This window comes from Idiotropiscis lumnitzeri, chromosome 3, assembly GCF_059441095.1.
Source record: "Idiotropiscis lumnitzeri isolate Australia: NSW breed Sydney's pygmy pipehorse chromosome 3, RoL_Ilum_1.0, whole genome shotgun sequence".
NCBI lineage: Eukaryota > Metazoa > Chordata > Actinopteri > Syngnathiformes > Syngnathidae > Idiotropiscis > Idiotropiscis lumnitzeri.
The window spans coordinates 24511218-24526885 of record NC_142393.1 but is presented as its reverse complement, the minus strand read 5'-3'; the positions used below and the strand labels follow the sequence as shown (position 1 = coordinate 24526885).

The window sequence follows — 15668 nt, the reverse complement described above, 5'->3', positions numbered from 1 at the left end:
CCGTTAGCATGACAAGCACACCGGAACAAATGAGGATCGTTTTCAGGCGCAAAACGCACGCGCACTCTGCAGACTCCTCTTCGTCTTATTTGCACAAAGTCCCCCACTACCCCCCACCCCCCACAGACTGAATGACGAGCGAGCAGTTTCCCGTGAGTGGAGCTCGGTGGCTCGCCGCCGGGCTCGGGCGTACGTGGCCCGGGCGTCCCTGCACGCCCTGCGGCTGTCTGGTGCGCTGACCGTGGTGCTGAAAAAGTGGACGATATTTTGGAGAAAGAATAGCTGTCAAATTGACATAGAGAAGGCCTAGAGCGTTGTAGTGTACGGCAACGTTGCCGCCATGTTGGATGTGACGCAGTGGCTCAATCTCATTCATTTACCGCTTCTATGTGAAGCAGGCTCATTCCCGAATTGGATATCATTTTCTGGTTAGTGTAAACATTACGTTTCTCCACTTAATAAAGATGATCATCGAATCACGTTGTAACATCTTCCACTGTAATCCCATAAGGATCAGAAAATTGCTTTCCGTCTGGCAACGTTCTAGGTTTTTTCAAAGTAACCTTTGCCGGCTCATACATATACGCCACTGTGCTTTCTGCTTCAGCAAAGTGCTGATATCCTGATTATGTCACCTCTGTTTACAAAATGGAAACGGGTCTGTATCAATCATACTCATTACTTTCGCAACATCGCAGGCAAACAACATGACTAAGAAGGCATTATCATTTTGCTGCATTTTTTTATTGGATAGTTAGTTAATATTCAGCAACAAAAATCGCATCCATTATTTTGAATTCAAAATAACTATTACTACTGGCACCATATGAGGATGGTCACCCCAAATGATAACAACCCGCTCAAAAACATCACAATAATCAATTCCAAGCAAAAATACTTGAAAAAATATTTTATTGAATGTTCAACATTTCATTAACAATTTTTTTAATGAAACAGTCACATTTTTCCATGTACACTTAAGTTGTCTAAACAGGAAAAGCAATGTTAATTGAAGTAAAAGTTAAACGTTTTTTAAATAAAACAAATATATAGGCTGAAAAGCATTTCATGAAGTATTTTTAAATCAATACAAATATTTAATGAAGCTTGAGAATCATTTAAGAAAATCAAAGTGAAACGCTGATGGTGTAGAGCAGGGGGTGGGCAAACCTCTTAAAAAAATTTGACAGAGGGGCCGGACCAAGAGCAGATGGATGGAATGTTTTGGTAACCTCACCTCATAATTTTAAATGAAAGTGAACAAAAGCATAACAACAAAAATGTATGTCTTTGGTTATTTCTTAATGGTCGAATCAGATGATATTTCTTAAATGAGCATAATCGGACAAAATTTGCATAAATATTACGATGAAAATAAAAACAATACTTAGAAATTTCACGTCGGACATCAAAACCAATATGAAATGATGCCAGGTAGGACAGAAAATGAATTGGCATACTTTAGGGTAAATCAAACCATTGTTTTCCAAACAAAACTCGTGGCCGTACAATTGCACCGCATGATCATTAAATACATCTAAGTAATGATTTATTTGAAAGTTCAAAGATGCTGCATTGATCAAATACGTTTTACATACATACCATATTTTTACATATTTAAACATGTATTTTACATTACATAATTTTACTGATGAAAAACAGACAAAAAAAATTAAGGTGTCACGTCACATACTATAAACAAACAATGGCCGATATGTGCAATATTTCAAACAAAAGCAAAGTTGTTTGACTCTTTTAGGTCAATGCGCTGGCCATCGCCAAAGTAGAGGAAGACGGCGAGGCCAACGCAGTGGACGAAGGCAATGAGGGAGAACACCGACGCCCACGAATGGGTCACCTCGATCATGTAACCCGACAGCGACACCATCAGCACACCTGAACAGCACACGCAGGCAACTTCAAATCTCATTTGGCAAATTGATACAGAGATATGAGCTTCATTCAATCCGTCACTCAATGATGTCATTGATCTATTCCAGCCCCCCCCCCCTGAAAATGTATTGGTGTTTTTTTGTTTTTTTTAATTAATGAGTAAAAACAGCACTCTCTAGTATTGTAATAGAAAATAGAGGAATAACAATTAAATAGAATGCATAATGACTTAATGCTGTATTTCTATTCATTGAGCTGCTCGTTCTGGTGTGCTCGCCTTACATGCAGACTGTTTGTAGCTGCAGATTTCGATCATTCATGAGTGAGATCGGTCAATACTGATTGCGACCACATGGAATAGCTGCACATTTTTTCGATTTAAGAGCTGCTCACTAACAATTACTTTAATAATCAATTAAGCTGTCCATTAGTTTTTTATAAAAAAAAAACATTCTATCCAAATGTCCAGCCCTAAATTATAAAAAAAAAAAAAAAAATCATATTGACAATGCAGAGAACACACAAACATATTTTATGGTTCGGTTATTAGTTTGGTGCGTTACGCGCAGTGTTCAGAAAATGGGGAAGAGATGTGACATTGCACACAGGCTGGTCTCTAGTTGGCAGGTGATGTTTTTTTTTGTGATCGGCATGGAAGCCATTGATAAACAGTGAGATGCTAAATTATTAGAAATTTATCATATCGGATAAATACATTTCGATGAGTATCATCACCTTTGGTTATTAATAAAGCGTGAGTTTCTGCCCTTTTATTATTTCTTTTCATTTTTTATTTTATTGATTTTACTGTAAAAATGGTTTTGGTTCGAAATGATTAAATTAAGTTAATTTTTTTTCTGCAAAGTACTTTGCTGCAGCTCTTCTTCATGTGCTACTTGAATAAATAAATTAAATGTTTGCACTTTTAAGTCAAAGCTACGGAAGAGGATTAGGGCCATGAATGAAAAAAAAAAAGGTTGGAAAGATTCTGACTTCATTCTCAAAGTCAAAATTCTGGCTTCTGACTTTAAATTCAGAATTCTGGCTTTAAAGTCAGAATTTGAATTGAGGATACGTACCTGTGAAAGCGCCGAACATGTTCATGAAACCTGAAGCATCGAAATAAAACAAATTAATAATTCAAGAAACTACTCTTGTATTTCCAAAATGCATGATACATTCTTGAAGATATGTGCTGAAAACATGTACAAGACTGACAACTTAGTCAAGTTAACTTACTTAAGTTAGCAGACACCCCCCAGAGTTTGAGGGTGCAGAGGTAAGCTTAAATTTTCAACATTTAGAAGCCCTAATTTATATACTTCTATATTTATCTATCTATTTCTATACTATATTCATCGCTACATAATTCTGTGAACCCCCAAGTTTCGACTCACGGGCCCAGTTTGAGAAACACTGCCTTAAAGTCACTGAGCCGACATGTGACACATTCATCCATCAAGACGCTTTTCTGAGCCACACGCTCAACTCACCAAAGAGGGCTCCGGCCCGTGAAGGCGTTAGATCCTGCACATTCATGGATGCACCACTGCAACGCATGAATAGTTCTCAGCGGAAAGCAGCATGAGGCAGCACGCAGGAAAAACATACATCAAAAGTCTACACACCCCGTTTCAACCGATAGGTTATTGGTGATGTAAACAAACGAGATCACGATAAATGATTGATTTGAACGAGTACATCTCAAATGAATTTTTCTTTCGAGCGGGGAAGTGAAAACAAACAATTGAAATAACGTGGTTGCACATGTGCGCGCACCCGTTTCTGAATAGAATGTGGCTTTGTTCCAAATGAACCAATCACATTCTAACTTGTGCCTATATGGAATAAGCGATAATATTCAATAGTGATAGCACTATCATCCACTACAGAAAAATATCAATATAGTGATAGTATTGGATTACCTATAATTTTAACCGAGTCAACTATACTTTAAAGTCCACAACATAATCATTGTAGTGATTCAGTCTTAGAGAATAAGTGAATGATGCGGAAAGCAGTGGGAGCGTTCTGAGTTATTCACTATTCCTTTTTAGGATTTTTGATGAAAATATCTCAGACCACTATCTAACAATTCCTGCTGAATAGGGAATGAGTGAATAATCCAAACAGAACCAGTGGGACTCCATTTAAAGGCTACAAACAAAACAGGAGCAAAACAATGTTTCTACGTCTGACCACAAAGAACTTTTTCCAAAATATTTAAAAAAAATCCTCCATATTTTGCTCATACCAGCTGCTGAAGGAAAGTGCAACCATCGCAGCAGAAATGCACATGACAGCGATGGGAAAGGACACCTTGACAGACAGCGGCAGGACAAAAGCGCTGGACACGCCCATGGCGATGAACTGAGGGGGCGGGGCCAGACGTGGATGTTAAAACATGACAAAGCACAGGCGATAATTTAAAGCACCTCATATACACACTGCTGTGCTTGCAACAGTAGAACATACGTGAATGTGCATACCTGCATTGCCTTTCTGACAAACGCAACACTGTATCCTTGGCTGATGAGTGAATCGGAGAAATATCCACCACAAAGAGCCGCTGGAATGGCAGCCGTCCAAGGGAACACATTATACACCCACGTCTGAAAGGAAAAGACGAGCGAAGTGCCATCGGGGTCATTGACACGAACATAGTTGAAGTCCTCGGACCCGCCCGGAGACAACAATTACCGTGGCATGCGGATATTCTTCACTGAAGTATGTCGGCATCCACGAGAGTAACGTGTAGGAAGTTCCGCATGTGCACAGGTGAGCCAAGACCATGGCCCTGTGACAAAGCAACAAAGCAAAATGTTTCCTTTATGTTTCATGTGCCGTACGATCTGAATGCATGTCATTTCTTCTTTGTTGGTTTGGTTTGGATTAGATTTTAGTTTCTTCATGTTTTTCTTGTGTTCTTTATTAGTCTTTATTTGCTTGTCATCCTGGTCCCTTGTGTCTTCAATCAGCTCCAGTATGTCCAGGTGTTTCTCATTGTCTTATTAATTGCTTGGATTTAAAGGAATGCCTAAACTGCATAAACAAGTGTTTTACTAATGCTGTCTCCATGTCCTAGACTTTTTGGCATTTTGTGCATGTTTAATGAAATCTTGTATTTGTGACAAAAACCGTCAGTGTGGAGCCAATCTTGATGGTACAGTCACTCTGCCGCCATGAGGTATGTAAGCGGCTCAGTCTCGTAGTGCCTCTGAAGTTTTGAATGTTAGCGTTTGAAAACATCTTCCGATCAAGGTTAGTGATTTGTTAGTACAGCATTTGATTAATTTATTTAGAATAGCCTGCCCTAGTATAGAAATTTCCGTTTGATGCGTTTGAGTCAATATTGCGTTTGTGGAATACGAATTAAGCCCCCAACTATCGCGATAGATATCGATATCGAATTATCGTCACACCCCTACTTGTTACGATATTTTTTTAATTTGCACTACATTCATGATATACAGAGTATATTCACTGCTTGTGATACCAATTTTACTACAATAGTATTGTTAATATGAGTAATCCATCCTTACCAGACACATGGCTTCCTGAAGAGGCTCAGCAGAAGTGAACACGACAAACTCTTTGATTGGGAGTCATTTCTTCCTTCTTTCTGCTTTCGATAAGTGTTGTCTGAAAGGATCACATGTCAAACATTTTACTCATCTTTTTGATGGTGTCACTTTGAAAAGTTATGAAAATGGGTTTTTCACTCACGTGGATAACGTATTTAGTTTAACATCAAGCGCAAAAACAAGTAATCAATAAGTAATTAATTCAGAAATTATTGGACATTCTACTTTGACCACAGTGGATTTGAAATGAAACCATAACGTGATCATTTAAAAGGGCACTTGATTTACACCCAGATGTAAATATCATGAAATAAAAGTTGGACTTCTGAATTTTTCTCATATTCAACTTTTGGTCAGAAACTCAAATGTCTTCAGTATACAACAAAAACAAAGCAAGCGTTCTTGCTGTCCCAAGACTGTTGTCTGCTTTATTTCTTTCACATGAAATTGACAAAAGAAAGTGTGGCTAAAAAAAACTGCAAACTCCTCCTTAAAATGCTTTCACAACAATATCGTATTAACCACTTTGGAATGACAGCCACAGCCACAAAGTCAAGATCATTGAAGGATGCAAAGACGTTGTTGTGAATACAGCACCTTTGAGAAAACACTGCCACACAACGAGCGCCCAGAATCCAGACAGAAAACCAACAGCATAGAACACACTTTCCCAACCATACCAGTCCAGCAGTACGGAGCCCAGTAAGCCTGCTAACAATATTCTGAAAACACAATCCAAAAAAGACATCTTGCATCTTACTTACAGTATGTTGCGCAGCGTGTGTGTGCGTGCGCGTGTGCGTGAGTGGACCTGTTTGCCTCTGTGCTACATACCCAAGAGAGCTACCACTTTGCATGATGCTGTTTAAAAAACTCTTCTCCCCTTCCGGTGCACGTTGTGCGATGAGACTGGCCAAAGATGGGAAGAATACACCTAGAAAACAGTTGAGGACATTCTAAGGACATTTAGATCATGCCAATACCAGCCACAAATACTTCTGACCATGAAAAAGTCTTCCTTTTAAGTAATATGTGCTGCGTAGCGGCCCTTTGACTCTTCAGTGAATTATGTACGTCCGAAAGACTTTCTTCAGAATTATCTGTCATTGTGTTGGGGGTGGGGTACTCCCCACAATCACTATTCCAACTCAGAGCCACTTATATACGCCATGGTGGCAGAGGGACGACGTCAAGTTCTCTGCTCGTCCAATCAGAGGACAGAAAGCCAAATTCACATGCAGTGCGGTGTTTAACCTGAAGAGATCTCCACACCAAAGAAGCACCACAACAAACTAGTCTAGAAAGTGTGTGGCAGCCTGATGAGGAATTAAAAAGTTTAATAATTGAACTGTACTGAGATGGCACATCCAGTCACCATTTAAAGCATAAAGTACCAAACTGGATTTTTTTCAAACCAATTCGGGCTCGGCACATCCACCTTGTAGTCATGTGATGATGTGCCAAAACATCCCATCCTATTACAAATCTGGATTGTTCAAAGATCTCGTTCATACAGGTCACCTTGCAGTATTCCCATGAAGACTCTGGCCATGGTCATGAGAGCCAGGGTGCGAGAGCCAAGGTGGGCCAGAACGGGTGTGGCGGCTGTGACCACCGCCCATGAGGTGGCTGAGAAGAACAGGACTCGCTCACCTCCAATTCTACAAAACGGAATATCCAGTGTCAAAATCAATCAAAAGCTTAAGCAGAAAATAGTTGAAAGAAAAAAAGCAAAAACTTCAATATTGAATTTCTAAATGTGCCGCAACACTGATGGTCGTCAAATATTAGTTGCTTGAAGGGTAAAAATAAGCCTGCCATGAAAGCCCTGTCATGATCCACGTCGGGCATGGCAGGGTTTTTTGTTATTGTTTTTGTGTGCATGCGGTTTTGTTATTGTTTTGCTTGCTTTCGGGGCGTTTCCCCCTCAGCACTCGTCCTCACCAGTCACGCACCTGCTCATCGTTACCCATCACACACCTGATCCCCATCTGCTCCCCTGATTACCGGACTATTTAAGCTTCCCATGCCATCAACCCAGTGTCGGATCATTACCCCGCTTGGCTCCCTGTTGCTGCTCCATTTGGACTGTCACGACCGCTCCCTGATATCGTTCACGCTCATGTTCTCGCTTCGCTCCCGCTCTTGCGCCCGCTCTTGTCCCTAGTTTTTGTCACTGTCTTCGTTCCTCGGTTTTTGTTCTGTTTAGTCACGTTTAGTTCGTCTTAGTCATTTTGCACCCTGCCACGTTTGTTTGTCCACGCCATGTTATTTGTCCTCATTGATTAATTTAATAAATTCCCTTTAGTTTACCCTTTTCCCTGCTTCCTCGCTCTTTGGGTCCACCCACCTCTTCGCCGAACGGCGAAACCTGACAGAATGATCCGACCAACCACGGACCCAGCGGGAAGCTCTCGGCGACGTCATCGTCGTCGCTGCTCGGACTACCCCCCTCAGCCTGCCGACCAATCCCGCGTCCTTCACGTAGGTTCTATTTTTCGTTCCCCACCGGTTTTCTCCCCTGCGTTTCATGATAATGTTAAGGATTACCCACCTGTCATACCTCCCCATTTTATTATAGATTCAGATTACCAAGAAGATTTTGAGCGCAATGCAATTACACCACCTCACATTATAGTAGACTCAGATCACGAGGATGACTTTGAATACATTTATGACCAGTTGTATGCCCAGCATGACACAGATTCCGTTAGGATCCGTCACTTTCCTCCCCCCGAACAATTTCCGTCACCTTTTTCTTTTGACCGTTTTGAGACCACCTCCCACGTTACCTCGCGTCGTTCACCTCGTCCCAAATCACGTAGATCACGGCCACGTCGTTCCCCACGTCCACAGTCTGTTTCCGCTCCTAGTCACGTTCCCCTCGCGTTTCATAGCTCACGTTCACCAGCACCAGTAGTCACGGTCCCTCATGTTTCCCGTTCCCCTAACTCCCTATGGCGGCAGGCTGATAGGGATCAGTTCCCCCGTTTCGGCTGCGCCCGGCCCGGCTGCTGCGCCCGGCCCGCTGCAGCCTCCACGTCAGCTGCGCAACCCACGCCGCCTCCACGTCAGCTACAGCAACCCACGCCGCCTCCACGTCAGCTGCAGCAACCCACGCCGCCTCCACGTCAGCTGCAGCAACCCACGCCGCCTCCACGTCAGCTGCAGCAACCCACGCCGCCTCCACGTCAGCTGCAGCAACCCACGCCGCCTCCACGTCAGCTGCAGCAACCCACGCCGCCTCCACGTCAGCTGCAGCAACCCACGCCGCCTCCACGTCAGCTGCAGCAACCCACGCCGCCTCCACGTCAGCTGCAGCCTCCAGTGCCGGCCCCTCGTCAGCTGCAGCCTCCAGTGCCGGCCCCTCGTCAGCTGCAGCCTCCAGTGCCGGTCCCTCGTCAGCTGCAGCCTCCAGTGCCGGCCCCTCGTCAGTTGCAGCCCCCAGTGCCGGCTCCTCGTCAGTTGCAGCCCCCAGTGCCGGCTCCTCGTCAGCTGCAGCCTCCAGTGCCGGCTCCTCGTCAGCTGCAGCCTCCAGTGCCGGCTCCCCGTTCGCGGCAGCCTCCTGTGCCGGCTCCTCGTCAGCGGCAGCCCCCCGTGCCGGTTCCTCGTCCGCTGCAGCCTCCAGAGTCCCACTCAGGCTCCCCGTCAGCTGCTGAGCCCCGTTCAGGCTCCCCGTCAGCTGCTGAGCCCCGTTCAGGCTCCCCGTCAGCTGCTGAGCCCCGTTCAGGCTCCCCGTCAGCTGCTGAGCCCCGTTCAGGCTCCCCGTCAGCTGCTGAGCCCCGTTCAGGCTCCCCGCCAGCTGCTGAGCCCCGTTCAGGCTCCCCGCCAGCTGCTGAGCCCCGTTCAGGCTCCTCGTCAGCTGCTGAGCCCCGTCCCGGCTCCTCGTCAGCTGCTGAGCCCCGTCTCGGCTCCTCGTCAGCTGCTGAGCCCCGTTCCGGCGCCCTGCCGATGGCCCAAGTCCATGTGGCGGCGGAGCACGTTCCGCGTCCGCCCCAAGTTTATGTTCCGGCGGTGCACGTTCCGCGTCTGCCCCAAGTCCATGTCCCGGCGGAGCACGTTGTGCGTCCGTCCCCAGTCCACGTTCCGGCGGAGCACGTCGTGCGTCCGTCCCAAGTTCACGTTCCGGCGGTGCACGTCGTGCGTTCGCCCCAAGTCCATGTTGCGGCGGAGCACGTTCCGCGTCTGCCCCAAGTCCATGTCCCGGCGGAGCACGTCGTGCGTCCGTCCCCAGTCCACGTTCCGGCGGAGCACGTCGTGCGTCCGTCCCCAGTCCACGTTCCGGCGGAGCACGTCGTGCGTCCGTCCCAAGTTCACGTTCCGGCGGAGCACGTCGTGCGTCCGTCCCAAGTTCACGTTCCGGCGGAGCACGTCGTGCGTCCGTCCCAAGTTCACGTTCCGACGGAGCACGTCGTGCGTCCGTCCCAAGTTCACGTTCCGGCGGAGCACGTCGTGCGTCCGTCCCAAGTTCACGTTCCGGCGGAGCACGTCGTGCGTCCGTCCCAAGTTCACGTTCCGACGGAGCACGTCGTGCGTCCGTCCCAAGTTCACGTTCCGGCGGAGCACGTCGTGCGTCCGTCCCAAGTTCACATTCAGGCGGAGCACATTGTGCGTCCGTCCCAAGCTCACGTTTCAGCGGAGCCCGTCCGGCGTCCGCCCCAAGTCTATGTTCCGGCGGTGCACGTCGTCCGTTCGCCCCAAGTCCATGCCGCGGCGGAGCACGTCCCGCGTCCGCCCCAAGTCCATGTCCCGGCGGAGCACGTTGTGCGTCCGTCCCAGGTTCACATTCAGGCGGAGCACGTTGTGCGTCCGCCCCCAGTTCATGTTCAGGCGGAGCACGTTGTGCGTCCGCCCCAAGCTCACGTTCCGGCGGAACCCGTCCCGCGTCCGCCTCCGGCCCAGGATCCGACGGCGCCTGTCCTGCGCCCGTCGCAAGTGCCTGCCCCGGCAGCGCTCGACGACCCACGGTCGCTCCTGGCTCCTGCCTCGGCGGCCTTCGACGACACGCCGCCGCCTCTCGACTCTGCCTCGGCGGCCTTCGACGACGCGCCGCCGCTTCTCGTCACGGCCTCGGCGGCGTCCGACGGTCCACCGCCGCTCCACGTGCCTGTCTCGGCGGGGTTCGACGACCAGCCGCCGCTCCACATTCCTGTGTCGGCGGGGTTCGATGACCAGCCGCCGCTCCACGTTCCTGACTCGGCGGGGCTCGAGGACCAGCCGCCGCTCCACGTTCCTGACTCGGCCGGGCTCGACGACCAGCCGCCGCTCCACGTTCCTGTGTCGGCGACACTCGACGACCCTCCGCCGCTCCACGTTCCTGTCTCGGCGGGATTCGACGACCAGCCGCCGCTCCACGTTCCTGTCTCGGCGGGGCTCGACGACCAGCCGCCGCTCCACGTTCCTGTCTCGGGTGCGCCCGGACGTCCGCCTGAATGGCCACGGGTGGACTTATTGATCGGGCCTCCCGGACGGCCGCCCGAATGGCCCCGTCGGGACTCGCTGGTCTGGCCCCCTGGACATCCGCCAGACCGGTGTCGTTCGCGGGCCTGGGTCCCACCTCCCGACCCCTTCCGCCCACCCTCGTTCTTGGACAATTTTGGGGGTTTTTTTTGGGGGGGGGGGGGGGGTTTCTCCGTGTTTGTTTTTTGGGACGTCTGGGATCCGTCCCTTGAGGGGGGGGTACTGTCATGATCCGCGTCGGGCATGGCAGGGTTTTTTGTTATTGTTTTTGTGTGCATGCGGTTTTGTTATTGTTTTGCTTGCTTTCGGGGCGTTTCCCCCTCAGCACTCGTCCTCACCAGTCACGCACCTGCTCATCGTTACCCATCACACACCTGATCCCCATCTGCTCCCCTGATTACCGGACTATTTAAGCTTCCCATGCCATCAACCCAGTGTCGGATCATTACCCCGCTTGGCTCCCTGTTGCTGCTCCATTTGGACTGTCACGACCGCTCCCTGATATCGTTCACGCTCATGTTCTCGCTTCGCTCCCGCTCTTGCGCCCGCTCTTGTCCCTAGTTTTTGTCACTGTCTTCGTTCCTCGGTTTTTGTTCTGTTTAGTCACGTTTAGTTCGTCTTAGTCATTTTGCACCCTGCCACGTTTGTTTGTCCACGCCATGTTATTTGTCCTCATTGATTAATTTAATAAATTCCCTTTAGTTTACCCTTTTCCCTGCTTCCTCGCTCTTTGGGTCCACCCACCTCTTCGCCGAACGGCGAAACCTGACAAGCCCAAGATGGAAGTTTATTTTAAATACACACCATCTCATACTCTTTATTTGATTTGACGTTTTAGAGTAAATTTGAACTAAGGGGGGCTTTAAACAGCCTCAGGCCTCATTTTAGAAGAATTTGAAAGTCACGATGGACCATATTCTCCCATGTGCTTAAGTCAGAAAAGGCTGGATGTTTCACTTTTTTGGCTGTGCAGATTCTGCCATCAACTTAAGAGTGTTACTTCTGCACCTTCATGAAATGTATGTGATCACTTGTCGTTCTCCCGTGATCTGGAGTACAGTTTTTTAGGTCAGCAGGGTAACCTCGCCAAAATATTTGCATCTGCGAAGCACATACCTCTGCTCGAATGTTTCCATCAAGTGGATAAATCATACAATATTGCCGTTGGGATTATGAGAGGTTCCCTGGACCCCAAAAGTGTGTAAAGTCTGCAGAACTGAGACGAGCAGAAAGACTTACTTGTCACTCGCATGACCTCCCAGGATCTGCGTGCACGAGTAGCCCCAGAAGAATCCCCCCAGTGCCAGGCCAGTGTCGATCTTGTTCCAGTGGAAGGCGGCTGCCATCGCCACCGCGCAGACAGGCATGGTCATCCGGGCACAGTACACCAGGCACGTCCCCACAAACAACACTGGCATCCATTTGCGGGCCTCTGCTCTGTTGTTGGCAAATAAACACATTTTTGGACTGTCAGCAAATGTCACCGTCAGTGATGTGCGTAACACTTGACTCCAAATTGTGCACATGTTCCACAACTCATCTAAAGCATTACTTTTCCAGTCAAGTAGTCAGACGCCAGTTATCCTTCAACACTCACAAAACATTACTCTGCAGAACATATTTACTTCAACTTGCCGCAAGGAGTCGTACCGTTGCCCACCAGAGACAGTCGCAGACTTCCAGTAATCCATCTCCAGATTGCAGCAGTGAGAAAGAATTCAATAAACAGCACATACAGTACTTCTCAGCCACAGTCATCTCTCATACATGCACTGCAGGGGTCTTCAATCCTGTTCCTTGAGCGGCCGCCTGTTTTCCATCTCTCCCGGCTGCAACACACCTGATTCAAATGATCAGGATCCTTATGTAGTTTCTGCAGATCTTGCAGATGATCTGATCATTTGAATCAGGCGTATTGTAGCAGGGAGCGATGAAAAACATGCAGGACACCGGCCCTCGAGGAACAGAATTTAGGACCCCTGATATACTGTCCACGCAACAAAACGAATAGTTAATAAGAAAACACAGGAGGACACTTAATTCCTAACACCATATTACACACTAAAGGCACTCAACAGGTAAGAAAGGGAAACTGGAATTTAGAAGTTGAACAGAGTGACGCATTGTGGGAGTCAACCTCACATTCCCATCTGAGGGCGTGACGTCACGTACGAGCCGTGTCACGTTTTCAAAGGGTTAACGACTCACCTAACATACCACATCAAGAGCAATGGAGATATTTGCCTTTTCAAGCTGTTTCACTGTTTTGAGTTTGTGTCAGCTAAAAACAATGGCACTCTCAGCTGTTGTTCAATAACTACATTAAAAAACATGGATCGCAGCACAGGAAACACTCAAGTTTAAAGACAAAGTCCCACCAGATTGTGCGACTGCATCAGGTCCTTAATTTAATTGTGGTATTTAGAAACAATGGCAGCTTCCACACTGCTTATCTTGTCAGGGTTGCAGGGCTGCTGGAGCCCATCCCAGCTGACTCGGGGCGAAAGGCGGACTATACCCTGAACTGGTCGCCAGCCAATCGCAGGGCACACACGGAGACCATCACTGAGTGGGAACCGATCCCACGCTACCCACACACAAGTCAGGCGAATGTACCACTACAGACTACACCATCAGCGACTTGCATTTAGAATTAATGTACATAATAAATGTTCAGTTTTGCAATTTCAACACTTGTTAGTGTCAAGTAAAAAAGATTCCCTTTATTTTGTTTGATTTCAAAGTTCTTTTACCTAATAAATTGCAAAGAACTCCATAATTAATTGTGATTAATCACATTTTTCAACTATTTTTGTGAAGCATGTAACAGGTAGTTACTTGAATAATATTTTGCAATTAATGTAAAATCAACACATATAAAGTGTATGTTGATTCAAAGACTGTTCTAATAGCTTTCTTTGATCCTTGACGCTCTAAAAGGAGTGCCCTTAATGGGCATTTTCCTTTGAAACAATTCTCAAAACTTTTATACGTTCAGTTCCTCCCACAAGCTCCACACTCCAGCAGTGTTGGTTTGCAAGGCCCAGTAGTTACTTGAGCACTGTGTTTTGTTCTGAGATGATGAGCTAAAGATTTACAGCTAATATGGTACAGTATTTGAATTTGGCTTTGCAAGATTCATCCATCAATTATCTGTAACGCTTCCCCTCTCAAGGATCGCTAGGGGTGCTAGAGCCTCTCCCAGCTGTCTTCATGCAGTAGGCGGGGAAGACCCAGCCAAGACAAAGGAGATAAACAACCACTCACGCTCACAAGCACACCTAGGGGCAATTTAGAGAGTCCATACTACATGTCATGCGTGTTTTTGGAATGTTGGAGGAAACCGGAGTACCCGGAAGAAACCCACGCGGGCTCGGGGAGAACACCCAAACCCCACACAGGAAGGCCGGAGACGGAGCTTTGCAAGATATGAAAATTAGTTTTGAAGTAAATAAAATTGAGTTAAAATATTTAACTGAGTTAAAAAAAATCTAATTAATCTCTAGTTAACGCTTTAATTTTGAAAACCCTTGTGTGGTGTTTACTGAGGCATCACACTAGTATTTATATTAAGTGAAACCTAGAAAAACTTGAAAAAAAAAATTTAACGCACTGATTTTCAAGAAAAAACATACCAACCATTAACAGACTTAATTCTTAAATGTCACAGTTAAAAATGCACTTGCGAGTGTGGCAAAAGCGGTGTCCAATATTTCCTTCCTAGCTGTCGAGACGTCCTACCAATGCCGAGCGCCATTGCGCGCGCGCACGCTCACAATGCCGACAGTGAGCTGAATTAGGCTCGAGTGGACCATAAAGTAAGTTATTTTTTAAGTTAACTGTGGTAAAACTGCTCACAATGAAAATTCACCAGAGTATAAAACGAATCAGGATGCAAGTGAACCTGATTGAAGTGGATCTCACCTGGGCCACTGATTTTTGTCTCGCGGATCCTCTGATTCTGAAGCCTTGTTGGTAGCGCAGTCTTCATGGTCCAAGAGGGTAGCGGCGGCAAAGTCATTCCAACCATTTCCCGACATGTTTGTTCTGCCATTCATTGAAGAAATGTCTCACAGAAGTTCGCTTAAGTCGCCCTGTCGCAGACGGACGAGCTAGACGAGTCAAACGTGTTCGAACAAAATCCCTGAAAAATTACCCCTGTGGTGTTTTCTAGTGTGACGTCAGAGGCATTGAGCAGGAGTTGTTATGTAGGGTGTGCGTGAATCAAGCGCTTCAATATGAGTCAATGCTCCAGAAATTTAGGCAACGACCTCAGGAACTTGTATCTGCTTCAAAGCTAGACATTCGCTCGGTTCTTTTTAACATTCCCAAGGAAAGAGCTACTTGGAATTGGACTTCTGCTGAGGAGAGCATGTTTGAATAATGACATAGTTGGGACATTTTTACTACTTTTTAAGCATGAAAATAAAAATTCAACTTCCTTTTGTTCTAGTGCTTGGCGGCCGAACAAATGTTTGAACATTTAAGTGATCAAACGTGTTGCACATTTCAACACACAGCGATATAAATAACATTCACTCCTGTGGTCAGTTCTTGTCAACTGAAAGTTTACTGTCACCTCGATCTGCAACAATTAAACAATTCATCAAAAACTAAACTATCAAATGACTGGTCTTCCATTTAAACAATTGATTAATTCTATAGTGCCCCTGTGTAAGTTAAAATTTCAGCTTCTCGACAGTAAATATTTTCAGATTTCTCCCAAGTTTA

At 46.7% G+C, this 15668-nt stretch overlaps 1 protein-coding gene across 1 annotated transcript; it reads right to left on the bottom strand.

Moving 5' to 3' along the window:
- Window positions 1-950: 950 nt before the first annotated feature.
- LOC148340562 (voltage-gated purine nucleotide uniporter SLC17A9-like) lies at window positions 951-15105 on the bottom strand. Its single transcript, XM_088292285.1, has 12 exons — window positions 14862-15105; window positions 12177-12374; window positions 6999-7138; window positions 6312-6411; window positions 6075-6199; window positions 5436-5535; window positions 4594-4690; window positions 4383-4505; window positions 4148-4263; window positions 3387-3442; window positions 2973-3002; window positions 951-1896 (listed from the first exon to the last, which is right to left on the bottom strand). The coding sequence occupies exons 1-12, from the start codon at window positions 14993-14995 to the stop codon at window positions 1727-1729; spliced, it is 1389 nt and encodes a 462-aa protein (XP_088148411.1). The 5' UTR covers window positions 14996-15105; the 3' UTR covers window positions 951-1726.
- Window positions 15106-15668: the final 563 nt, after the last annotated feature.

What these genes read in the sequence shown, in the direction of transcription:
- LOC148340562 (XM_088292285.1), bottom strand. Translation starts at nt 14,995, where the DNA reads ATGAATGGCAGAACAAACATGTCGGGAAATGGTTGGAATGACTTTGCC. An exon ending in GGAGGTCATGCGAGTGACAA is followed by an intron (nt 7,139 to 12,176) that starts GTAAGTCTTTCT and finishes TCCGTTTTGTAG; the next exon opens with AATTGGAGGTGAGCGAGTCC. An exon ending in TTCAGGAAGCCATGTGTCTG is followed by an intron (nt 4,691 to 5,435) that starts GTAAGGATGGAT and finishes GCTTTGTCACAG; the next exon opens with GGCCATGGTCTTGGCTCACC.